The sequence below is a fragment of the Pholcus phalangioides genome, unplaced genomic scaffold, assembly GCF_987345545.1.
Source record: "Pholcus phalangioides strain wild (caught in Gottingen) unplaced genomic scaffold, Ppha-v1.0 ptg000004l_1, whole genome shotgun sequence".
NCBI lineage: Eukaryota > Metazoa > Arthropoda > Arachnida > Araneae > Pholcidae > Pholcus > Pholcus phalangioides.
In genome coordinates, this window is record NW_028301597.1 from 41,256,284 (window position 1) to 41,276,894 (window position 20,611).

The following is a 20,611-nucleotide window of genomic DNA, read 5'->3' on the forward strand; positions in this document are numbered from 1 at the left end:
AACCAACTTGGCCCGGGGGTCCATGATGCTCTTAATACGGCCCTGGGACCGGCCTGGGACAACATAGGTGCGAGGAATTAGTTGTGAATTTTTGATGAACGTGATTATTATCATAATATTTTCGATGTAGTAGAAGATGTCACGACAGAATTCTCGAGTGGTTCGAAAAGAGTCTCCAAAAGTTTTTGCGATCGTAAAGATTAAAGTTATATTTAGTGATTAGAGTGGACCTTTGGGTTGCGAAGGAATTACATTCGAGTATAGTAGGGGAGATATCACTACGGCTTCGTGTGGAATTGCAGAATAAGCACGAGTCTTCAGGTGAGAAATTGAACTGGAGACCTTTTGATGCATAGAATACAAAAGGGGGAAATTCTTAATCTAGCAAGGTTTCTGCGAAAGTATAACGGGATGTCATATAGTAAGTAGGGCTTGATTAGAATATTATAATCGAAGATGTTAGCAAATTGATGCTAGCAGATTCAGTCTGTTCTCAATGGATCGAATGACCAATAAAGGTGCGCATTATAGGGTCCGAGACCGACCGCAAAACAGACTGTTGTGGTATATTCCAAATATTAGGGTGCCCAAGATTGTTGAGGGATGATTTTAAGGTATTAGCCCAATTGTCGGGGTCTTACAGATGGGAGAGTGAAGAGAAACAGATTTTAAGCAGTCTGCCATTATCCATTTTCGTCAGCCTTACCCACAATTTAATGCACTGTTTGAAAATGAATACAGAGAGATGGCACCAGCCGAATTCAAGCCTCAAGAGATAGTCTGGACATGGTTTACTGGTACCGAGAAGCTTTCTTAGGAAAAATGGACTTTTTCAAGGGCTTGAGAAAAGGCCCAAACGGGACCAGCGTAAATTCGAACACGACCATCGAAGAGTTTGAGGGTGGCACGGAATTAAGGATTTTTAGTTCTACGGAGTTGATTTAACAGCTCTGCCAACACTGCATATGATTTTTAACCATTAAATTTGCGGCAAATGAAAATTTACCAGATGTGGTGAAGGGGAGACCTAAATGCGTATAGTTACGAACTATTTCAAGTTTTACTCTGTCCCAAAAAAAAAAAAAAAAGATGTATTTTTCGGGAAGCGACCCGAACGCCGGAAGACCGAAACTTGCTTTATTGATGTTTACCTGTAGCCTATTCTTCTTGAAGTAGTTGTCAAGAAGATTGATTTTTTTCTGAAGTTGGGCTTTTGTATCGGGAAGGAGGACAATATCATCGGCGTACAAGAGACCATTAATATCTGTATGACTATCGATCTGACGTCGGATGTTACAATACTGTATGAAAAAAAATATCTTGATTAATTTTAGTTCAGAATGAAAATATGATTTTTTTTTATGTATTAGCAATACACTTATGCAGTATTTATTTATGAGGTGCATGTATGGTTAAGTTATATTTCTCACAGCTGCATCAAGCTGCAAGTTATTTATTCGACAATAGATGGCTGCACCAAGCTCATACGATAGATTATGTAAATTTTTCTTTGTGCTAGAAAATGAAATAAACGTATATTGATTGCACTGGGCTTGTGTAAGACCGATTTACTAAAATTATTTTTTTTCCGATTTTATTATGAAATAAAACACAGCATGACATTAGAATTGTTTTAAATCAAAAACAAAATACATTACTCTCGGCTATCCATCCTCCGTACTGTCAATCCTAGTTCAACAACAACAATAAATTATGAATTACCATATTACTTTTTCATGTCTGTGTAATAATGTATCGATGAACAGTAAAAAATATCCACAAATAACAAGTCTTTCGATGAATCTTGTATTGACAATTGGAGACGACATTTCTATATGCATATGGCCATCTGGTTGGCATTTGTCATTCACGAGCTATTAGTTGATTGTTGAAGCCGTCCATGAACGGTGCTTCTCAACGTATATATACGCTCCAAGGTTGAAACATTCTATCTGCTTCCATAGTTTCGATGGTAGAGCACTCGTCCAGCAAGCGAGAGAACGGGGTTCGAGTCCCCGTGGGGGCAGTGATGAATTTTCTTCCTTGTAATCTTCCTCTCCACAAATAACCAGTCTTTCGATGAATCTTGTAGTAAAAAATAAGTTTAAATAATTTTTGTAAGAACTTAGTCTACGTTTTAAGTTAATGTTTTGTTCATTTTTAAAGTGTGTATTTGTACTTTACAGCAGTGTTCCCCAACCATTTTGATGTTTGTGGACCTCCTTTAGTGAAGGTCAATTTCCCCGCTGCCTTCCCTATGGAATCCAAAATGTGTTGTTTAAATAATTAACATATAATAAGAAATCGAAGTAGTAAATTACAATTTCACAACACTCTGAATATGCCCCCTTCATGTAATAATAATAATAATAAGTGATGAGTCCTTTGAATAAAACACTGCTGTCCATGATTTTCTTTCGTGCAATTAAGTTAGGCATTATAAAGTTTATCTTGAAATACGTACAATATTTTTGTTCTTGGACGTTTTTTTTCCGTAGCAAAAATTTTTAAAACAATACAGTGTTCAGAAGTACATAGCAAACATTTATTAAGTACTCGTCTATACTTCGAGGTCAGGAAATATGAACAAGAGCGGGTGTCGGTATAAATTAAGTTTTTTTATGGTATGTGGGAGGGGTAGGGAGGGTTGTATTTGTAGAACTCCGGCCCATCCGGCTTCTCTGTTATTCGGCCGCCCTTCCACTGCATTAGTTCGGCTAGTCCGGAATCTACTGTACCGTATTTCTTGCAATAAGGGTCGCACTAGTGTTAGCGCAGTGGCTGTGAAGAAGCATAAGAAAAAATTATTCAAATGTTGGGAGAGGATCAAACCTATATAAATACAGTGAAACCTCACTGTATACTCAATATATATAACGACAAATCCACCTACAACGATATTTTTTCAAATATTGTTAAAAATATTACCTATATCTGATGCTACACTCCTCCCTTTCCAACGATATCCTTTACTACAATAAATCTCTCTATAAAGATATTTTAAAGAGATTTTTGAAACAGCTACAGCAAAGTTTTTTTTAATGTTTTCCACAAAATCATTTGGAATTTTAGTTTAACTTCGGCATTTGTTTTCGTTTTTCAATGGGCGTCAAACAAAATCAGCATTTTTACCACATGATCACCGAAAGTGCCAAGAAAGTTGATGGTGTTGCTACTTTCTGTGTAAAACACAAAAGTGCAATGCGGTAAACGTTTTTAAGGAGAGGCAATGTATCTAACTAGAGTTTTTAAACTAACTAACTAAACTAAAAATAATATTAAAAATTTTATTAATCGGCTAATCATTTACAATTTTATGGGGCGAATAAATACACAAAACTCATTTTCTGGTGGTACTAACAACACCGATTTAAAAGATGCCAACAACAGCACAAGTGTGATGATACGTGGTGATAATCCTGCCTCTCGATATAACGATAATCCCTCAACAATCATATTCTTTTTTTTTTGTCCGCATTGTTTCATTATACCAAAGTTTCACTGCAGGTATCTTGCAGATGGTGGTGAATGAACAAAAAAAGCACTTATAGGGAAAGAATTATCGAATTTTATTTTTGTTTAAAAAAAATACATGGCAATATTTGCGGTCAGTAATTTAAAAAAATCAAAAATATCGTTCATTATTCGATTCGATTATGATAAATATACAGTATAATAATACATTGTCATCATAATAGGAATGTATACTTATTTGTTCATTAGAGAAAAAATCTTAGATTAATTAGAGCTGAATATAAGATCAATAACTGAATAATATTCAGGGATTCTGGAAATCGAAGAAAACAGGGTGGCAGGCAACAAACAAATTCAAATAAGAGCATTTAAGGGGGAGGAGTAATTTAGAAAAAAAATGGGTTGGGGGATTTAGAAGAACTGGGAGCACAGATACGGAAAAGAGCAAAAAAGGCGGCGGAAATGTAGAAAAAGAAGATGGCACAATTTAGAAAAAAAGACATCTTATTTTAATGACTTCGACACATCATTGTTATTGACCAAGTCCCATGACCCCCACATCCTGGGCAGGGCCCCTAGGCTGGTATCTTTGGCTGTCCCCAAAGCCAGACTTTTCACGGGTCCTTCTATAGTGAATTTATAGCATGAAAAATTGGGTATGTGACAGATAATCGAAATTGTCGAAATTACAAGAGCAAAAACATCCTCCACCTTTTATTACAACAAACAAGACGGGAGCAATCGTCCCCCCCCCCTTCCCTCGCCGGTTATAGATACCTCAAAATATTGAGTTTTCGTACTTTTATATTCCGGACTGACGTATGGCGTATAATCCGCAAAAATACAAATGACATTTATTGATGATGAAATCCTCAAAAATGGAAAGAGTATTGTTATTCATGTTTTATAGGACATCTATAAATCATTAAAATACTATTATTTTAACCAATGGATTTTTAAATTGCTATTTCTATTTCAACACCTCTGTAAAAAAACTGCAAATAAGACAAAACAATATAATAAGCAGCACTAAGAAATAACAATGTTTTTCCTTTTTTTTAATATCATAATTTGTCGATCCTATTCAGGAAAATACGGCAGCAGTTAGATCATCAAGAAACTGTTTTCTGCAAAAGTTGTTTTCACAATTTGAGCAAATGACGGTCAGAAAATGTGCATTTATGAACTATATTTGCCAAACAATTTTCTAAACAACGCAAAGACGTATAATATTTAACTTTTTAAAATTATTTATTACTTTCCCAATGTTATTTTTTAATCAATGCCCAAGTTATGTACTATATCTACGGAACTAAGAATAGTTTTAAAGATTACAAAATACTTCCATGATCTTTCGAAATGCATTGTACATGATATTGCACTCAGTGTTGCGATTACACCAAAAAATAAATAAATAAATAAATAAATAAATAAATAAATATATATATATATATATATTTATTTATTTTTTCAATGACATAAAAAAAATTAAAACTGACGCAATATTACCATCCGATGAAATTTGGAAATTTCCCGCTCATTCGCATAAGAAATCTTTTCATTCCTATTGGTGTCACGAGACTTATCTTCTTCGAATTTCCCACGTACAACTGACTATCACTTTTGATATTTTTTTGCACAATTCATAATTCTCATACGCACGTTATGAGTATTGACGAGTCCTATTTCACCTCGGAACTGAAATCGAAGTATTTGGGACTCGGGTTTGTTATTTAACGAAGAACCTATCGAAGAATTTCATCAATAAGCAAGGGACGAAAAGATGGAACACCACAAGCTTCGGGTGATATTCATCGCTGCGTTGACAGTCATTGGAGGCACGGGTGAGTATTATAAAATTTTGCATCATTTAATTAATTATAGTATTTGATTATAGGTAAAACGTATTTGATTCAGCAGTAGTTTTGTTAGTCTGGATATTACATTTTTTTAGCGTAATTTTTCGGAGCCAATGGGATGTATAGATCGTATTCAGGATAATACAGTGTTGCTCTTGGTTCCGGTCCGTATGAATTTAATGCCGGTCTGCGAGAAACTTCATCTAAATTTGAAAGCTGTTATATGATTGAGGAGTTGCATTGTTGTAGGGTGAGAAAAGGATGATTTTGAAATTTCTATATACAGTAAAACCTTAGATATAACGATGCTCTGAGGACCACGAAACAAAGATTGTTTAGAGCAGCGGTTCTCAACCTTTTTTGACTCGCGGAGCCCCGTACGCCAATTTTTTAATTATTCATCATAGTTACTTATTTATTTTTACCATTTAAAAATATTTATAATTATTTTTTTTAATTTCACTGTTTTTTTAATTTTCCTCGAGCGGCCGCGGTGCCCCTGGAGAGTGCACAAGGAGCCCCAAGGGCTCCGCGGAGCACCGGTTGAGAACCTCTGTTGTATAGGGGTTATCATTATACTGAGGGGTAGCAGCATTATCATCAGGAGTCACCAAATTTATGCTATTTTTGGCAGCTCTTCTGAATTGGTGTTGTTAATACCACTATAAAATGAATTTCTAATTTATTAGTTGATTAACAGAACTCAGTTGAAGGGAATACTTTTTTCCCTTGGATATTATGCCGAGATGAACTCGGAATGAAAGGTCTACTAGTCTCCACCAGGAATCGAAACTAGTTTCCTTGCAATCGGGGCAAAGCGTGCTATCTATGTACACCACCGGAGACGGACTATTCCTTCCTTATAACTATATCAATTTATTTCTAAATGATATATATTTATATTTGTTTTAGTCATTTCTCTAAAAATAAATATTTAATTCATTAGAAATACAATCAATTCGCGATAACTCGAATGCCGATATCTCGAATATCTGTTTAACTCGAAGTTTTTACGCCAGTCCCAGAACTTTTTTTTTCGTATTTTAATGTTAAAATTTTCCCTTAACTCCTTACGTACGCCTTATGAGGCGTACTTAAGGGGCCGTTCAATTATTACGTCATCATCGATGGGGGAAGAGGGGGGTTTCCGTTTGCTGACTTTTGGTGACAAGGGGGAGGGGGGGAGGGCGTTTTGGATAATGCTTACGTCATCAACCACCTTTTATGAAAATATAAAATATTTTTTGGATCTTACTCGGTGCACCAAGAACGAGTAAAACCTTTCGATAGTTTGTGGACAATTGAAGTAACATTCCCCTCTATTGATAACTGCCCTACACAGTTACTTTAGTGATCTCTAAATGTTTCGCGAATCGAATCGATCTGAAAATGTGTCCGGGCCGCTTAAGTGCTCTGGAACTGTGCCACACATCACTGAAGTGATCCGTAATTATATGCCGCGGATCAATTGAATAATCTGAGAATGTGCCGCGGGTAACTTGAGTGATGTAGAACCACACTGGGGGGGGGGGGGCACCACTTAAGTGCTCTAAAACTACGTTACATGTCACTCAATGGATCTCTAAATGTGTCACGCATCGCTTTGTTCTGGAACTGTGTCCCGGTTCATTTAAGTGATCTGAAAATGCGCCACGGGCCGCTTAAATGTTCTGGAATTGTACCACGGGACACTTAAGCGATCTGTAAATGTGCCGCTTAGTTATTTTACAAAATTAGGTTAGGTTTGAGGAGGCCAGACCGCATCAGATAACCCATGGGGCCATATTTGGTCCGCGGATCAAGGGCCTTTATGCGATTCATCATTATATTGCTTAGAGAGTGGGTCGCAATGAATTTATTAACGATAAATTTTGAGTTCATAGCCTTCAAATAACATCGAAATAACAGAAATTGATTATAATAACATACAAAGGTATTTTCTTCCGAAATTTGAAAATGTTTGCATTAAAAAAAATAATTTTTTGGCCGTGGGGGAGGGGCACGAGCTCCCCCATGCCCCCCCCCCCGTACGTCCCTGATACCACCAATATATGTTAGGATTCAGAGGGGCAGAGCTGATGACGGAAATTTGATGATAAGGGGCGGGGGTTAGAGTTTTGCTGACGAGGGAGGGGGTCAAAAATGGCTAAAAATTTGCTTACGTAATACTTGAACGGCCCCTAAATATTCTTTCTCTTCCTACTCCAGTTGTGTTTTTCCCCCCTTGATAAACGCTCATCAATGACAATGAACTTGGTCATCTGTGTTTGTCTGGTCTTCTCGAAAACGCAATTTCTCCTTCGGCCAGTTATGAGTGGATTTACGGTACAAACGTCAGTAAAAATACTGATTGTGCTTTTCTGATTTTTCAAACACTTCGAAGTGAAAGTTGAAAGCTTTACGTCTCAAAGAAAAAAGAACAAATTATTGGTGAAATGGCAAGAAATACGAGATTCTCAAGATAATTTTGTTTGTTCCAAAGCAAGGCATTAATACCGTATCAAATATCTTGAAGAATAAGGCCATTATTCGAGTAAGACTTCTCTTCGCTATAATTATCCATTCCAAACTATTAGTTTTATTCGCAATTAATTATGATTGTATTAGAATAATTTATCTGCGCCAATTTCTTCATCTCCAGTAGTTTGGAATCAGAATTTTCGATAAGTCGAACAAACGGTAACTCGAAGTTTTTTGTCGGCCGCTTCGCATTCGACTCAAAGTCTGGGGAGGGGGGGAGAGCAAGGTCGTTATTGCTGTGTAGGGCACGATGATGATGATGTGAATTTATATATACACATATACTTTAGATCTGCCCACTTCACTCTTGACGCTGGAGGGGGGGGGGGGCGGCAGCCCGTATCTCCGCCCATGGACTCAAATCTCCATAATTCGAATTGTCTGTATCTGAAATTTGTCCAAATTTGTTATGACCATCTTTTTCTCAGCCACCTCGTTGTACATTTTGCCTGTTGTGGCCTTATATTCATTTACGCTCTGTAGCCTGACGCGCCGAAGTGGAGGTAGAGTAGCCTCTCCCCCCTCTTTAACTTCAGCAAATAACCCCCAGGTGGCGACAGTAACGAGATTGAGATTATTTTATACTTTTTTTTTTTTTCTCAGCCTACTTACTATATGGACGGCTTTTATATAAAAGGAACCAAGCGCCATTAAATCAAAACTGAGAAAAAATCCATTTAAAGTTTCTTCGATTCAGTTATCTCTTCGGTTTGGTAGTTGATTCAAGTGCACACACACACACAGCATCACAGCCTATATGTCACTTGGTTCTATTTAGATAAAAAATTCCACCTCTCTTTCAGTAGTTCAGATGTCAGTATATCTCCCAAATATAAAAAATGGCGCTTGGTTCCTTTTATATAAAAGCCATCCATATGAAAAAAAAAAATATTTTTTACTGGATATAATTCCAAGGTGAACTCGGAAAGAGAAGTTTTCAAGTGGTCCTTCATACATTGGGGGAAAAAAAAAATCAAAAATGATCTCAGAATTGCTTAAAATAGTTTTCCTCGCCAGATTTTCCTGTACTACACAAAAACAAGCTTTATCGAACTCCATTATTTCCTGGATTGTGGTTTTTGGATGTTTTGTTCGTCGATTCTAATAGACCATGGCTATTAACGTTCTTGTGGTGTAGTGGTTATCACATCCGCCTAACACGCGGAAGGTCCCAGGTTCGAGCCCTGGCAAGAACAATACTTTTTTTTTTTTTTTGCAAATACTCTGTCTCTTTTGAGGTAACGGAAGTAAGGTCATTTGTATCAGTCTGGGGTTGTGAGCGGTTCTCTCTCTATCTATCTATCCATTAACATTGGTGCAAAAGCAGATGATGCAAAACACCGATATTATTAAATGTCCTCGAGAGAACAAAAACTGATGGGAGATTTAAAAATATATTGAAGGTGATTTTTTCAGCTAAAAAAAATCATTGTAGTGGTTTCGAAATTTCTCAAAAATATCGTAACAGATGGATTTGTCGTAGTAGAGGATATTGTTGTATCGAGTGGTGTTTAACGTTGGACTTTCCGCAATTCCAAACAAGATTTGAAAAATATATGTATATATACTTTTTTTTAAATATCGTTCTAGAGTGATTTATACATATTATAGTTACATGGAGTATCGTTGTAGCGAGGTTTCACGTACGTAAGAAGGAATTGCTAAGCCGTGTCAGTAATAAAAACTAAACAGGGAGATCGAATAGAAGTCAGTCAAAGCTTTTCATCTCAGAAACAACGCTAAAGCCTGTATGCATAGCTTTTAACAATAAAGCAGCGAATATTTCCAAAGAATGTTTCCAATAAAGCAGCGAATATTTCTAAGAAACTGTAACTCCGCAAATAAAAATCTACTGCAAGCCTTTCTTCTTGTGGTCTTCAAACACGGAAATATAGTAACAGAAATTATATAATGACGGATAAAATTTACACCACTGAGCTGCATGAAAACAAGCAGTTTTGGTTTTTGGTATCAAACTTACTGATCCTGACTACAAATCGTCCAGTCACGTGATAAGAAACACTACTTCGCATACTTATAACTTGAGGTCGCGCAGGCGTAATTAGTGGCGCTTTCGTGGCTGGAACCGATTCCACATTTTCCACTGCTAAAAATTAACAGTGCTCATTGTAAACGCATTTGTTTTTGACATGATTAGAGGAATGAAGACATTTTATCTAAACGAGGTCGAACACCATGGAGGCTGGACTTCCAGTCTCCGCAACACATAGGCGGAGATAAAAAAATATAAAAATATACATCTCAGTTATCCTATTGACCAGTAGTTTCACCTATATTCGGCGCACCAGAAAGTTTAAAATATCTTACTTTTCTTTTTAAATTTATAAATAATATAATGTAATATGAAGCTGAAGTTCTGCAGGGAACATAAAAAATAGTTCAACTAGTACTATGGCATATAAAATTTACACCGGTATTCAACATAAAAAGGGAAAATGTTCGATATCATAACACATATTTTTCAGTTTGATGATACATACCGGTTTTAAACCAACGAACGACTTTACTTATCGAATAATCCACGATAGTTTTGGTTCTGTTTGATAGGTGGCAGTCCGATTTCAGGCAAACTCAGTTTCTCGAGTGTATAATATTACGATATAAATATTAAGAGAAAGTCTTTTTTTCTTTGTGGGTTCGCAAATTATTTCTCCTATTCGTGCCGGTCGGTGAAAATGTTCACCTAATTTCACCGGCCCGCAAGTATGAAAAAAATTGAAGAACACTTGGATAACATGTCATATCCTCGTATAAGTCGCATCCAATTTTCATCACATAACTATAAAAAAGTTATTAACTCCTGAAATGAAACTAGATTTTGTCCGTTCGAAATGTACCTTTTGATACATTTTTATCTCTTTTTTTTTCTTATCATTTTTACCTTTATGCGCGAAGTAGTTCATCTATCTTTAAAAAAATATTATTCAATTGATAAACATTAAACATTATTCTACAATAGAAATTGATTTGTTCAAAATAAATTTATATTCAAAATGTTCCTAATTTTATTTAGAATCTCTAGAAAACACGATGTCAAAGGAAAAACAGTTAGCGAATACGCCGTGGCTTCAAATTAGGGAAACAACATCATGTCGATGTCAGGCCGACGATATGATAATGAACTGTTAATTCTAACAAAATACGTAAATTTCGGATCGGAGTTTTGCTAGGTTTTCTATTTATTCCTTAATATTGATTTCTACTAAAAATTAATATATAGTTGAAATCAATATTTTTGACTTAGTAGAGATTTCATAATATTGACTATTATCTAAGAAACATTAGACAGAAACAGATAATTTCAAATTATTATTGTCTCAATAAAGAGCTATATCTTAGCTTCTTTTTTGTTTCTTCTCCCAGTGATTTCCAATGTACAAGCTGCAGATATAATGCCTGCCGTAACAAAGATTTTGGAAAATTTGGACGCCCATTCGAAGGATGTGGTAGCCAGGATCACGAACTTGAAAAATATGACTTCCAGTATCGGTCAACCTGCGGCCAGCATTGCTAGTGGCATACCTATTACCAACGCTGCAGATGCCAATCCACCCGCAAAAAATGCTGATGCCAATCCTCTCACAAAAAACGCTGATGCCAATCCACCCGCAAAAAACGCTGATGCCAATCCACCCGCAAAAAACGCTGATGCCAATCCTACCGCAAAAAATGTTGATGCCAATCCTCCCGCAAAAGATATTGCTCCTAATACATCAGCCGATAATACTAATGAAATGTCAAAATTTCGTAAAAGACGAGCGGATGAATATCCGAAAGACGAATCCGAAATCAAACGAAGGATTAAAAGAGCCGATGACTCGGGAAATGCACTGAACGAAAAAATTGATGAACTGTCAAACAAACTGATAATTTTCCGCTACGAAGTTGCGAACGCTCTGATCAAGGCCAAAGCACTGGACAGGAACAATCACAGAGACAGAGCTGATCTAGAGGACGGAATAAGCAAATTGCGTCAGTTGGCCTCCGATATGAAGAAATCTTCCGACGAATTGGCCAACGATTCCAGAAAAATCGACGACGAACGAACCAGAGATACTATCGAAGAGCTGACAAAGAACATCGAGCTCGTGGTACACACCGCTGGTGTCTTGGATTTGATCTGGTCTGTTTCTAAAGATCAGGCTCCTACTGCAACCGCATCGAAAAATACTGAGGTAAGGTATGATCAAATAATTTAATATACATAAACAGATCAGTGCAGTCTTAACGCATGGGCCCGAGAGCCTCAAGAGAAGAGCAGGAGGGGCTCACGAAATTTATAACTGGTTGGGATTTTCGAGAATACGCCAGATTGACGAATAGGGGCCCATGATGCTCTTCAGACGGCCCTGAAACAAATATGCTATACATCTGAAGTAGTTTTATCTTGAACGGGACAAATACAGAGGACGCAAATCCATAGAAATTGTTTTTATATTCTGAATTTTAATTGATTTGTATATGTGTGGTCAGCTACGATTTTAATGTGTGTCATGAATTCTTTTCTTTCGTGTGGTACGCGTACCCTTTGGAATACGTGATGAACCATTCATGGTACGTAGAAAAATTATCACCAATGGCGGAAAACAAAACTGCATGAGCAATAAAAATGGTGACAAAAATATTGTCTATAAAACTGCTCATGCAGTTTTGTTTTCCGCCATTGGTGATAATTTTTCTACGTACCATGAATGGTTCATCACGTATTGCAAAGGGTACGCGTACCACACGAAAGACAGTGGTCCTCAAACTTTAGTCATCGTGGCTCCCTTGTCCAAAGCCGGAATTACATTATAAAGAACACAAGAACTTCTTGTGTTAACAAGTGGAGAGCGACATTCATGTCATATATATAGCCCTCTGGTGGCTCGTCGTCCATGAGCTATTAGCTGATCGGTTTCACCGTCCATTGCACGGTTCCGTTCGGCATATATACGCTCTAGCGAAGGAAAATCTCTATCTCCTCTGTAGCTTAGTGGTCAGAGCACTCGTCCGGCAATCGAGGGACCTGGGTTCGACTCCCGGTAGAGGCAGAGATGAGTTTTTTCCTTCCTTAAAAAATTAACATCTCAAATAATAAATATCTTCACAACATCCAGTCTTCTATATATCTTGTGTTAACAAGTGGAGAGCGACATACATGTCATACATTATAAAGGTTTGATAAAAGATCTTTTACAAAACTTGAAAAAAAAAACCAATTTGCATTTGCTTGAATGTCACTGGTTATTGGTTGAATTTTTCAAGTTTTATAAAAAGACCTCCATCAAACCCCTCCGTAATGATTACGCAGGACCTCTTTCGCATTGGCGTATACAAGTTTCCTTCGCATTTCATAGGATACGCAAGTCTCGTTATATGAATAGGGATAGCAAGCATCCTACGCATTGCTGGAGGGAATGCAAACTTTTTATGCATGATGTATACGTAAAATTGGCTGAAAGAATAGATATTGATGTTTTGGAAAGGAAAATTCATCTCGGAGGGAAAATTCATCACGGGGACCCAAACCCCTGGTTCCCTGCTTGGAGCGTACATATGTGCTTAATGGGTCGGTGATGGACGGTGGCAACATCTGCTAATAGCTCACAAATAACATCAGGATCGGGCTTAGAGTCCCCACGAGGGCAGAGATGAATTTTCCATTCTAAAACATCAATATCTATTCATTCTGGCAGTTTTCCGTATATATTGTATAAGCGAGAGGGTGTGTTTCTGTTCGTATGCATATATAATCACAAGCAAGCATCCCAGCCTACATATTTTTTGGGGTAAACAAGCCTCTCATCGTTTCTAAAGATACGCAGGGATACGTATATTCGTATGTAGATACTTTCCTCCCCCCCTTTTAGGCTCTATCGATAAATGCCAACTTAAGCCATTGCCGTAGTTAAGGGGCTGGGCAGCGTCGGGTGCGTACGTGGATACTGCATTATTACTATAGAGGATGTGAAAGATATGATGTTTGCAAGCGGAGGGGGACAAAGGGCCGCTGCTATGAATCTCTATCCACCGGAATTATCAGACACAACCCTGCCTCATTTGAGGCACCAAGAGTAAGTTGCTGCAGTAGAACCTCTCGTTAACGGACTCTCATGGGACCAAAACTTTTGTCCGCTAACGGGGAGTATTCGCTATGGGGAAGATACGATATACAGTATAACCTCGTTTACACGACGTTTGTCTTCGATCGCAATTGATTCATATATGTCACTGTGTAAAAGCGATACACCGGCGGTTATACATAATCATCAATCGTCTCGCTAAAAAAAGTTTAATTAAATTTCACTACTTTTACCACTTTTACCGGCGATTATGCATAATTCCCAAATAAAGTTGGAAAGTCTGATCAACATAGAAAAATTTATAACATTAATTTCTCCCCATAAAACCAATTAATTATTTTTAGCCAAACATGATACGTGCACTACACATATTTTGCAATAACTAAAATACGTGTGAAGAAGAAATAAACGTTTTCATAACAACATTACTATTTGTACAAGCGTGACGTCACTCTCCGCTACCATACGAATGTTTTTAACAACTGGCTATTGCTATGATGAAATTTTGGAAACAGAGAAAATTCAACTGCCTCTGCGGAGAATCGAACCCACGCCCTAGACCACTAGACAAAAAAAAGGTAACGAATCTCTCAATGTTTCCTTGGAGCTCGTGAACGGAGCGTTCACCCGGAAAGTGAAAGGACGCGGGTTCGATTCCTCGCAAAGGCAGTTGAATTTTCTCTCTTTCCGAAATTTAATCTTCGCAACAGCCAGTTGTTAAAAACCTTCGTATTATCAGCTTTGTTGGCTTTTTTTACACATATCAACATGTGCAAACAAAACCAACATTACCATTCGGAATCAGCATCGTGGACATAGTTATGTTCAGCTAATGAAGTAATTAATTAACTCACGGGAAGTGAAATACATCAAAGCCTTATTCCACGGGACCAGGGATCAGAAAAGTGTCCGCTAACGGGGAGTGTCCGTAATGGGAGATTCCATTGTAATTACATCAGCCCGGATTTGCGAGCAGTTCTATGCGTCTATCGAAGCGTGAGGTTACGCAACGGACACTTCTTGCTGATTTCAAATGGTACGAAAAACTCCTACGCATCTATAAACATTTCTTTAATCATTAAATGCTGGGAACCACTGCCGCAGAGTTTTTGTAAAATCAGACTTCAGGTGGGCAACTCCGAACGTATTGAGATGGTTCATGTCTTAAATAAAATTTCTTAATCCGATGAAATATTCAACTATGAACTCTTTTCAGGTTCCTAGACCGAATCCACCACCGAAACCCAATAACATCCACGTCAACTTGAAAAAGAACTTCCTCGGCGTTCCTCTGTTCGCTATAGACTTGGACATCCGTAGGAATCCATTCGACGCAATATTTCGGCCATTACAAGGAAAGAAGCGAAGGAAATGACCGATTGAACGAAGCTCGATTTTGATTAAAATTAAGATAATTTAATGAAAAAAACCAATTATTGTTGCAATATTTTTTATATTGGTCACTGTTTTTCAATAAATTTCAATTCCATTTATTCGATACATATTTCTTCTGTAGATTAGGTCATAAACAGAACAAAAATATCCGAAAGGATTGTTTCTCTGTGGCTGAAATTATGATTATTGGAAAATTGTCCAGAATTTCAAAATATTTATGTTTTTTCAGCGATCGAAATCGGGTGAATTTTAATTGAATATAATTAACGTGATCACAAATATAAAATACCGGCACTTCACTGGACATGCCTTTGGGTGAAAATTACGTGAAAAAGTAATTTTCACTCTAAATCCCAATTTTTTTTTCTCAAACCAGGCTTTCTTGAATGTTTATTCTTTATTCAATGATATAATTAATATAAAACAATATATCACATGATATAATTTATAAATTATATCCTTGATAATTCTAACTATGAATTTATTGTATTGCCTCTCTATATATAGTGAATTCACGAAGTGAAAAAAACTTGTAAGAATCGTCGTCGTGGGAATCACGCTAACAGCATAATTGACACCCTGAAAAAGTAGTATTCCAGGTCATCTTCCACCCGGCTGGAAATACCAACCTGCTTATTCACATACTTTTCAAAATCACGGAGCCCTCTCATTATTGAGTCTTTCTTTTTACCCGAGTGGTTATATGTGGACTATATGGAGGACACATGGCAGCACCGGCAATAACAAACAAAAAAAAAAACACAACTCTGATAACATAAATACGTCAGGGCCCACACATACACTCAAAACACGCATTCAGGCATGTGCCAATTCGTTAGAAATTTCGCAGAAGAATGTGTACGAGTTGAATGTGCAGTTTAAGCAGTACTATGAACAAGAGTCACAACCGGACGGGCATCATCGTTGAGACGGCCCTGGAGTTACTTCTTCCTTCTTTTTTCAAAAAAATAAATGAAACATGTGGAACAACACTACAAAAATACGCGATTCCTTGATAAATATATTTAAACCCGACAGAGAAAAGTGCGGTAAAAAAGTGGCTATGCTTGGGTGTGGAAACTTGGTTCTTTGTTGGTATAGTAGCGGCATCTATTGCGGAGACATGTACATCCAACTCCGTGGCTACAAATCATCGAAGGCTTTTATTGATGCAGTTCAAAAAATGAAAGGCCAAAGGAAATCGTTTTGAAAATTTTGCATAGATACAGGGTGGGATTAACATAAAGTATTTAAGTCATAAGCACTTGAGACATATTAGTGCCTATTAACCCCATTCAGATGAATAAAATTTAATAATTTTTTTTGGTGCCCCTTTTCTCATGATGGCCCTAAGCACGGGCTCTGTTTGCTTAATGGTTAATCCACAACACAGACACTAAATACACTACAATCCCCTGATTTCTAAAAATTAAATTTAGCTGCTGAAACTTCTCTTGCTAATGAGAAATCTGGGATATTCGAAATTGGGGTCAAGGTTGCCGGACGTCCCGCGTTAGGTGTATATAATATCGTACGTATCGATACATAGATTGAGTGACCATACATCCCGTATTTTCCGTGATTGTCCGGGTTTTTTCTGTTTTTCCCGTTGCCCCGAATTTTTTGCGAAAATGTCCCAGTTTTTCAAGTATTTTCAACGAAGCAAACTTGAGTTTATTCTTCCAATCAACGATTATAATTATCTTCCCAACTCATAAATTACATTATGATAATTACGACTACAAATAAAAATATTTATTTCACATATTTGTCAGTTTTTTTTTTTCTTTAATTCACTGCAATTTGAAGTGTCGTTTGACTTTCTCCGATTGGCAACTATTCTGTTATTTTAGCATGAGTTGGCAACTTTGTTTTCTTTTAGCATCATTTTTGCCGATAATTAACAATGTCCCGTATTTTTCCGTATTTCGAAGCCCAATTTCACGTTTTTTTGCTCGAGAAAATATGGTCAATTTATACATACATGACTGCTCGGTATTTCATAGGAATGCCCTGTGCCACCGGAGAACGCTTGTGTGCCCCGCATATCACATTTTAAGAAAAGAAGAAATTTAGCCGAAAAAAAAAATTACTGTATATATTTTTATACTTTATAACAATTTCTGACATTTATTGTGATTTTCTGGTTTTCCGTGAAGAAAAATTCACAGAGAGAAAAAATTTCCGAGAATTTTTTCTTTTACGTGTGGTGCTGCCATCTAGTTGAGAAAACGTCATTGTGATATCGTCATTTGCAATTTGTTTCAGAATTACAATTTACAGAATGAATTTACAATTAATCAAAGAAATAGTTCAAACTTTATGGGACCAAGCTTGCGTCTGTCTCTCTCTCTAAACATCCTTTTGATACCTCAAATATCTCAACTCTCGGCTGAACAACTACTTACCATACACGTATCACATGATGCTGAGTCGCCAACACGAAAAAAACATGGGGTGAATGTTGCTGGGTATCCCGTATATACGGGACTGAATGGCGAAAGAAGTAGGGAGAGGGGTGCATTGCACAGGTTTTTTTTCGGAAATTGATGTTGGGTAGGGTAACGAGCTCTCTCTCTCTCTCTCTCTCTCACACACACGCACGCACACACACACACACACAAACAAACACACAACTCTTATAAAATTTATTTGAATGGCTCAAATAATTCCAGCCCCTAGGTTCCGGCGCCTAATATAGCGCCTTACATATTACATAGCGTAATTTTATCGAAACATGTACAAGAATCAATATATCAAGCAAATATTTTTACTGGAAATCTAGAAAGAATCAACCAATTTTCAACGTTTTCAAAAATTAAAAGCCACAGAATGAGATGAGTAATATTTGTGAATGTCTATATTTTATATTCTGAACAACTAATAACACTAATGTAGGGAAGGTGGCCAGGATTAAAATTATTGTGGAGGAGTGCACCGGGTACTCGCTATAATAGAAAATACTTCAGTGGTTGAAAAATAATTTTGGACAACAAAGCGGTAGGGTGGATCTGCTGCAACCATGAAAACGTCATGAATATTCAAATAATATAAATCCACTAAAATTATTTTTTTTAAAAACAGGAACCCCCGAAAATAATTTCGCACTAAACCCTGCGTTTATTAATGGTGAACCTTAGATTGGTTACCTGCTCTGCACCATTACGACGCGCAATACAGACGTTCCGGCCCAACTTCGGCTCTGTTGATGACACATTCCGCCGGATCCGAAGCTGTAAAACGTGTGGGTTGATTGAAACCTCATTAGAAAAACAGTTCTGCTAGTAAGTGTCGAAGAATAATCTGATTTTATTCGTCACTAATTGCGGAAATTAAAGTGTGTTCATTTACAGAGAAATCAGGAATGTCCCGGAAAATGGGACGCATGGTCGCCGTATTAAGGGGGGGGGGGGTATTAGTATTAGTATCTCTTAGGGGGGGGGCGTAAAATTCTTGTTGAAAGGGGATCGTGCTTCAAAAATTTGCTATAAAGAACAGCAAATTGTTTCCTTAATGAAACAGGAAAACAGAGACACAATTTAATGTGACAGTATTTTTGAGGAGGGAGGAAAAGGGGAGGAATGTCATAATGGAGGGTAAATATAAAACCCTGGGTTTCATAAAAGAGCATATGTGAAAAAAAAAAACTAAAAACACACACTGGAACCACAGGGTTTTTTTTTACTGTGCATTTTTTTTTAGAAAGGTAAAAAGGAGTGAAATTGCGGATCCCCTGGAAATCGGGAGAAAAATGGGAAATTTCAAAACACACACACACAAACTAGCTCAAAATGACATAAAAAATTAAGACATGTCCTCATTACATCTAGTAAGGGGCCGTTCAAGTATTACGTAAGCAAAGTTTTAGCCATTTTTGACCCCCTCCCGCCCCTTGTCAGCAAAACACTGATCCCCCTCCCCCCGTCAGCAAAATTTCGTCAGCAGCTTAAAATATTTCATAACTTCAAAAAGGGGTGGTTGATGACGTAAGAAACCTTCAACCCCCACCCCTTGTCATCAAAAGTCAGCAAATCGGAACCCCCCCCCCCCATCGATTATGATGTAATACTTGAACGGCCCCTAACCTAATTCTTCAATGAATCATAGTCCACTAGGACGTCTGCCATCTATCGTGAAAATGGTGAGCTGAAAACAAAGTTAACTTATCTGGTCGTTAGATGGCAGCATACGTGTCGTTATCAGAATAAATTAGGGGCCGTTGAAGTATTACGTAAGCAAATGCTTAGTCATTTTGACCCGCCCCATTGTCAGCAAAACTCTGACCTCCCACCCTGTCAGCAAAATTTCGCCTTCAGCTCTGCCCCTCTCAATCCTAACGCATATTAGCGGGATCAGAGACGTACACGGGGGCATGGGGAGCTCGTGCCCCCTCCCCCCCCCCCCCCCCCGACGATCAAAAATGTATTTCTTTAATGCAATAAATAATTTTTTTAATGGAAATTTCGGAAGAAAACATCTTTATATGTTATTATAATCAATTTCTGTTAATTTCAATGTTATTTGAGGGCTATGAACGCAAAATTTATCTTTAATAAATTCATTGCGACCCACCCTCTAAGCCATATAATGATAAATCGCATCAAGTACCTTGCCCCGCGGACCAAATATGGCCCTGGGGGGTTATCTTATGCAAGCCTGCCTTCCTCAAACCTAATTTTGTAAAAATGAACTAAGCGGCACATTTTCAGATCATTCAAATGACCCGGGACGCAGTTCCAGAATACTTAAGCGATCCGTGACACATTTAGAGATCGCTTGAGTGACATGTGATGTAGTTTTAGAGCACTTAAGTGCCCCCCCCCCCAGTGCGTTTCTACATCACTTAAGTCACCCGTGGTACATTCTCAGACTGTTTAAGTGATCCGCGTCATATAATTACGGATCACTTGAGTGATGCGTGGCACAGTTTTAGAGCACTTAAGCGGCGCGGACACATTTCCAGATCACTTGGATCCGTGAAACATTTAGAGATCACTAAAGTGGTTCTGTATGGCACTCATCAATAGTGGGGGGGGGGGGAATGTTACTTCAAGTGCCCACAAACTATCGGAAGGTTTTTCGCCGTTTTGGCTCACCGAGTAAGATGCCATTAAAAATATTTCATATCTTCATAAAGGGTGGTTGATGACGTAAGCATTATCCAAACCCCCCTCCTCCCTTGTGACCAAAAGTCAGCAAAGCGGAAATTCCCCCCCCCCCCCCATTGATGATGACGTAATATTTGAATGACCCCTAACCGGGAGAACAGAAGTAGTG

General features: G+C 37.6%; 1 protein-coding gene and 1 non-coding gene across 2 annotated transcripts; both read left to right on the plus strand.

Moving 5' to 3' along the window:
• Positions 1–5,017: 5,017 nt before the first annotated feature.
• LOC149087594 (uncharacterized) lies at positions 5,018–15,431 on the plus strand. Its single transcript, XM_089231523.1, has 3 exons — positions 5,018–5,318; positions 11,238–12,049; positions 15,156–15,431. Exons 1-3 carry the CDS (start codon positions 5,258–5,260, stop codon positions 15,312–15,314), a joined length of 1,032 nt encoding a protein of 343 aa, XP_089087649.1. The 5' UTR covers positions 5,018–5,257; the 3' UTR covers positions 15,315–15,431.
• On the plus strand, positions 8,977–9,049 carry TRNAV-AAC (transfer RNA valine (anticodon AAC)). The gene has a single exon. It is a non-coding gene; the product is annotated as a tRNA-Val (tRNA).
• Positions 15,432–20,611: the final 5,180 nt, after the last annotated feature.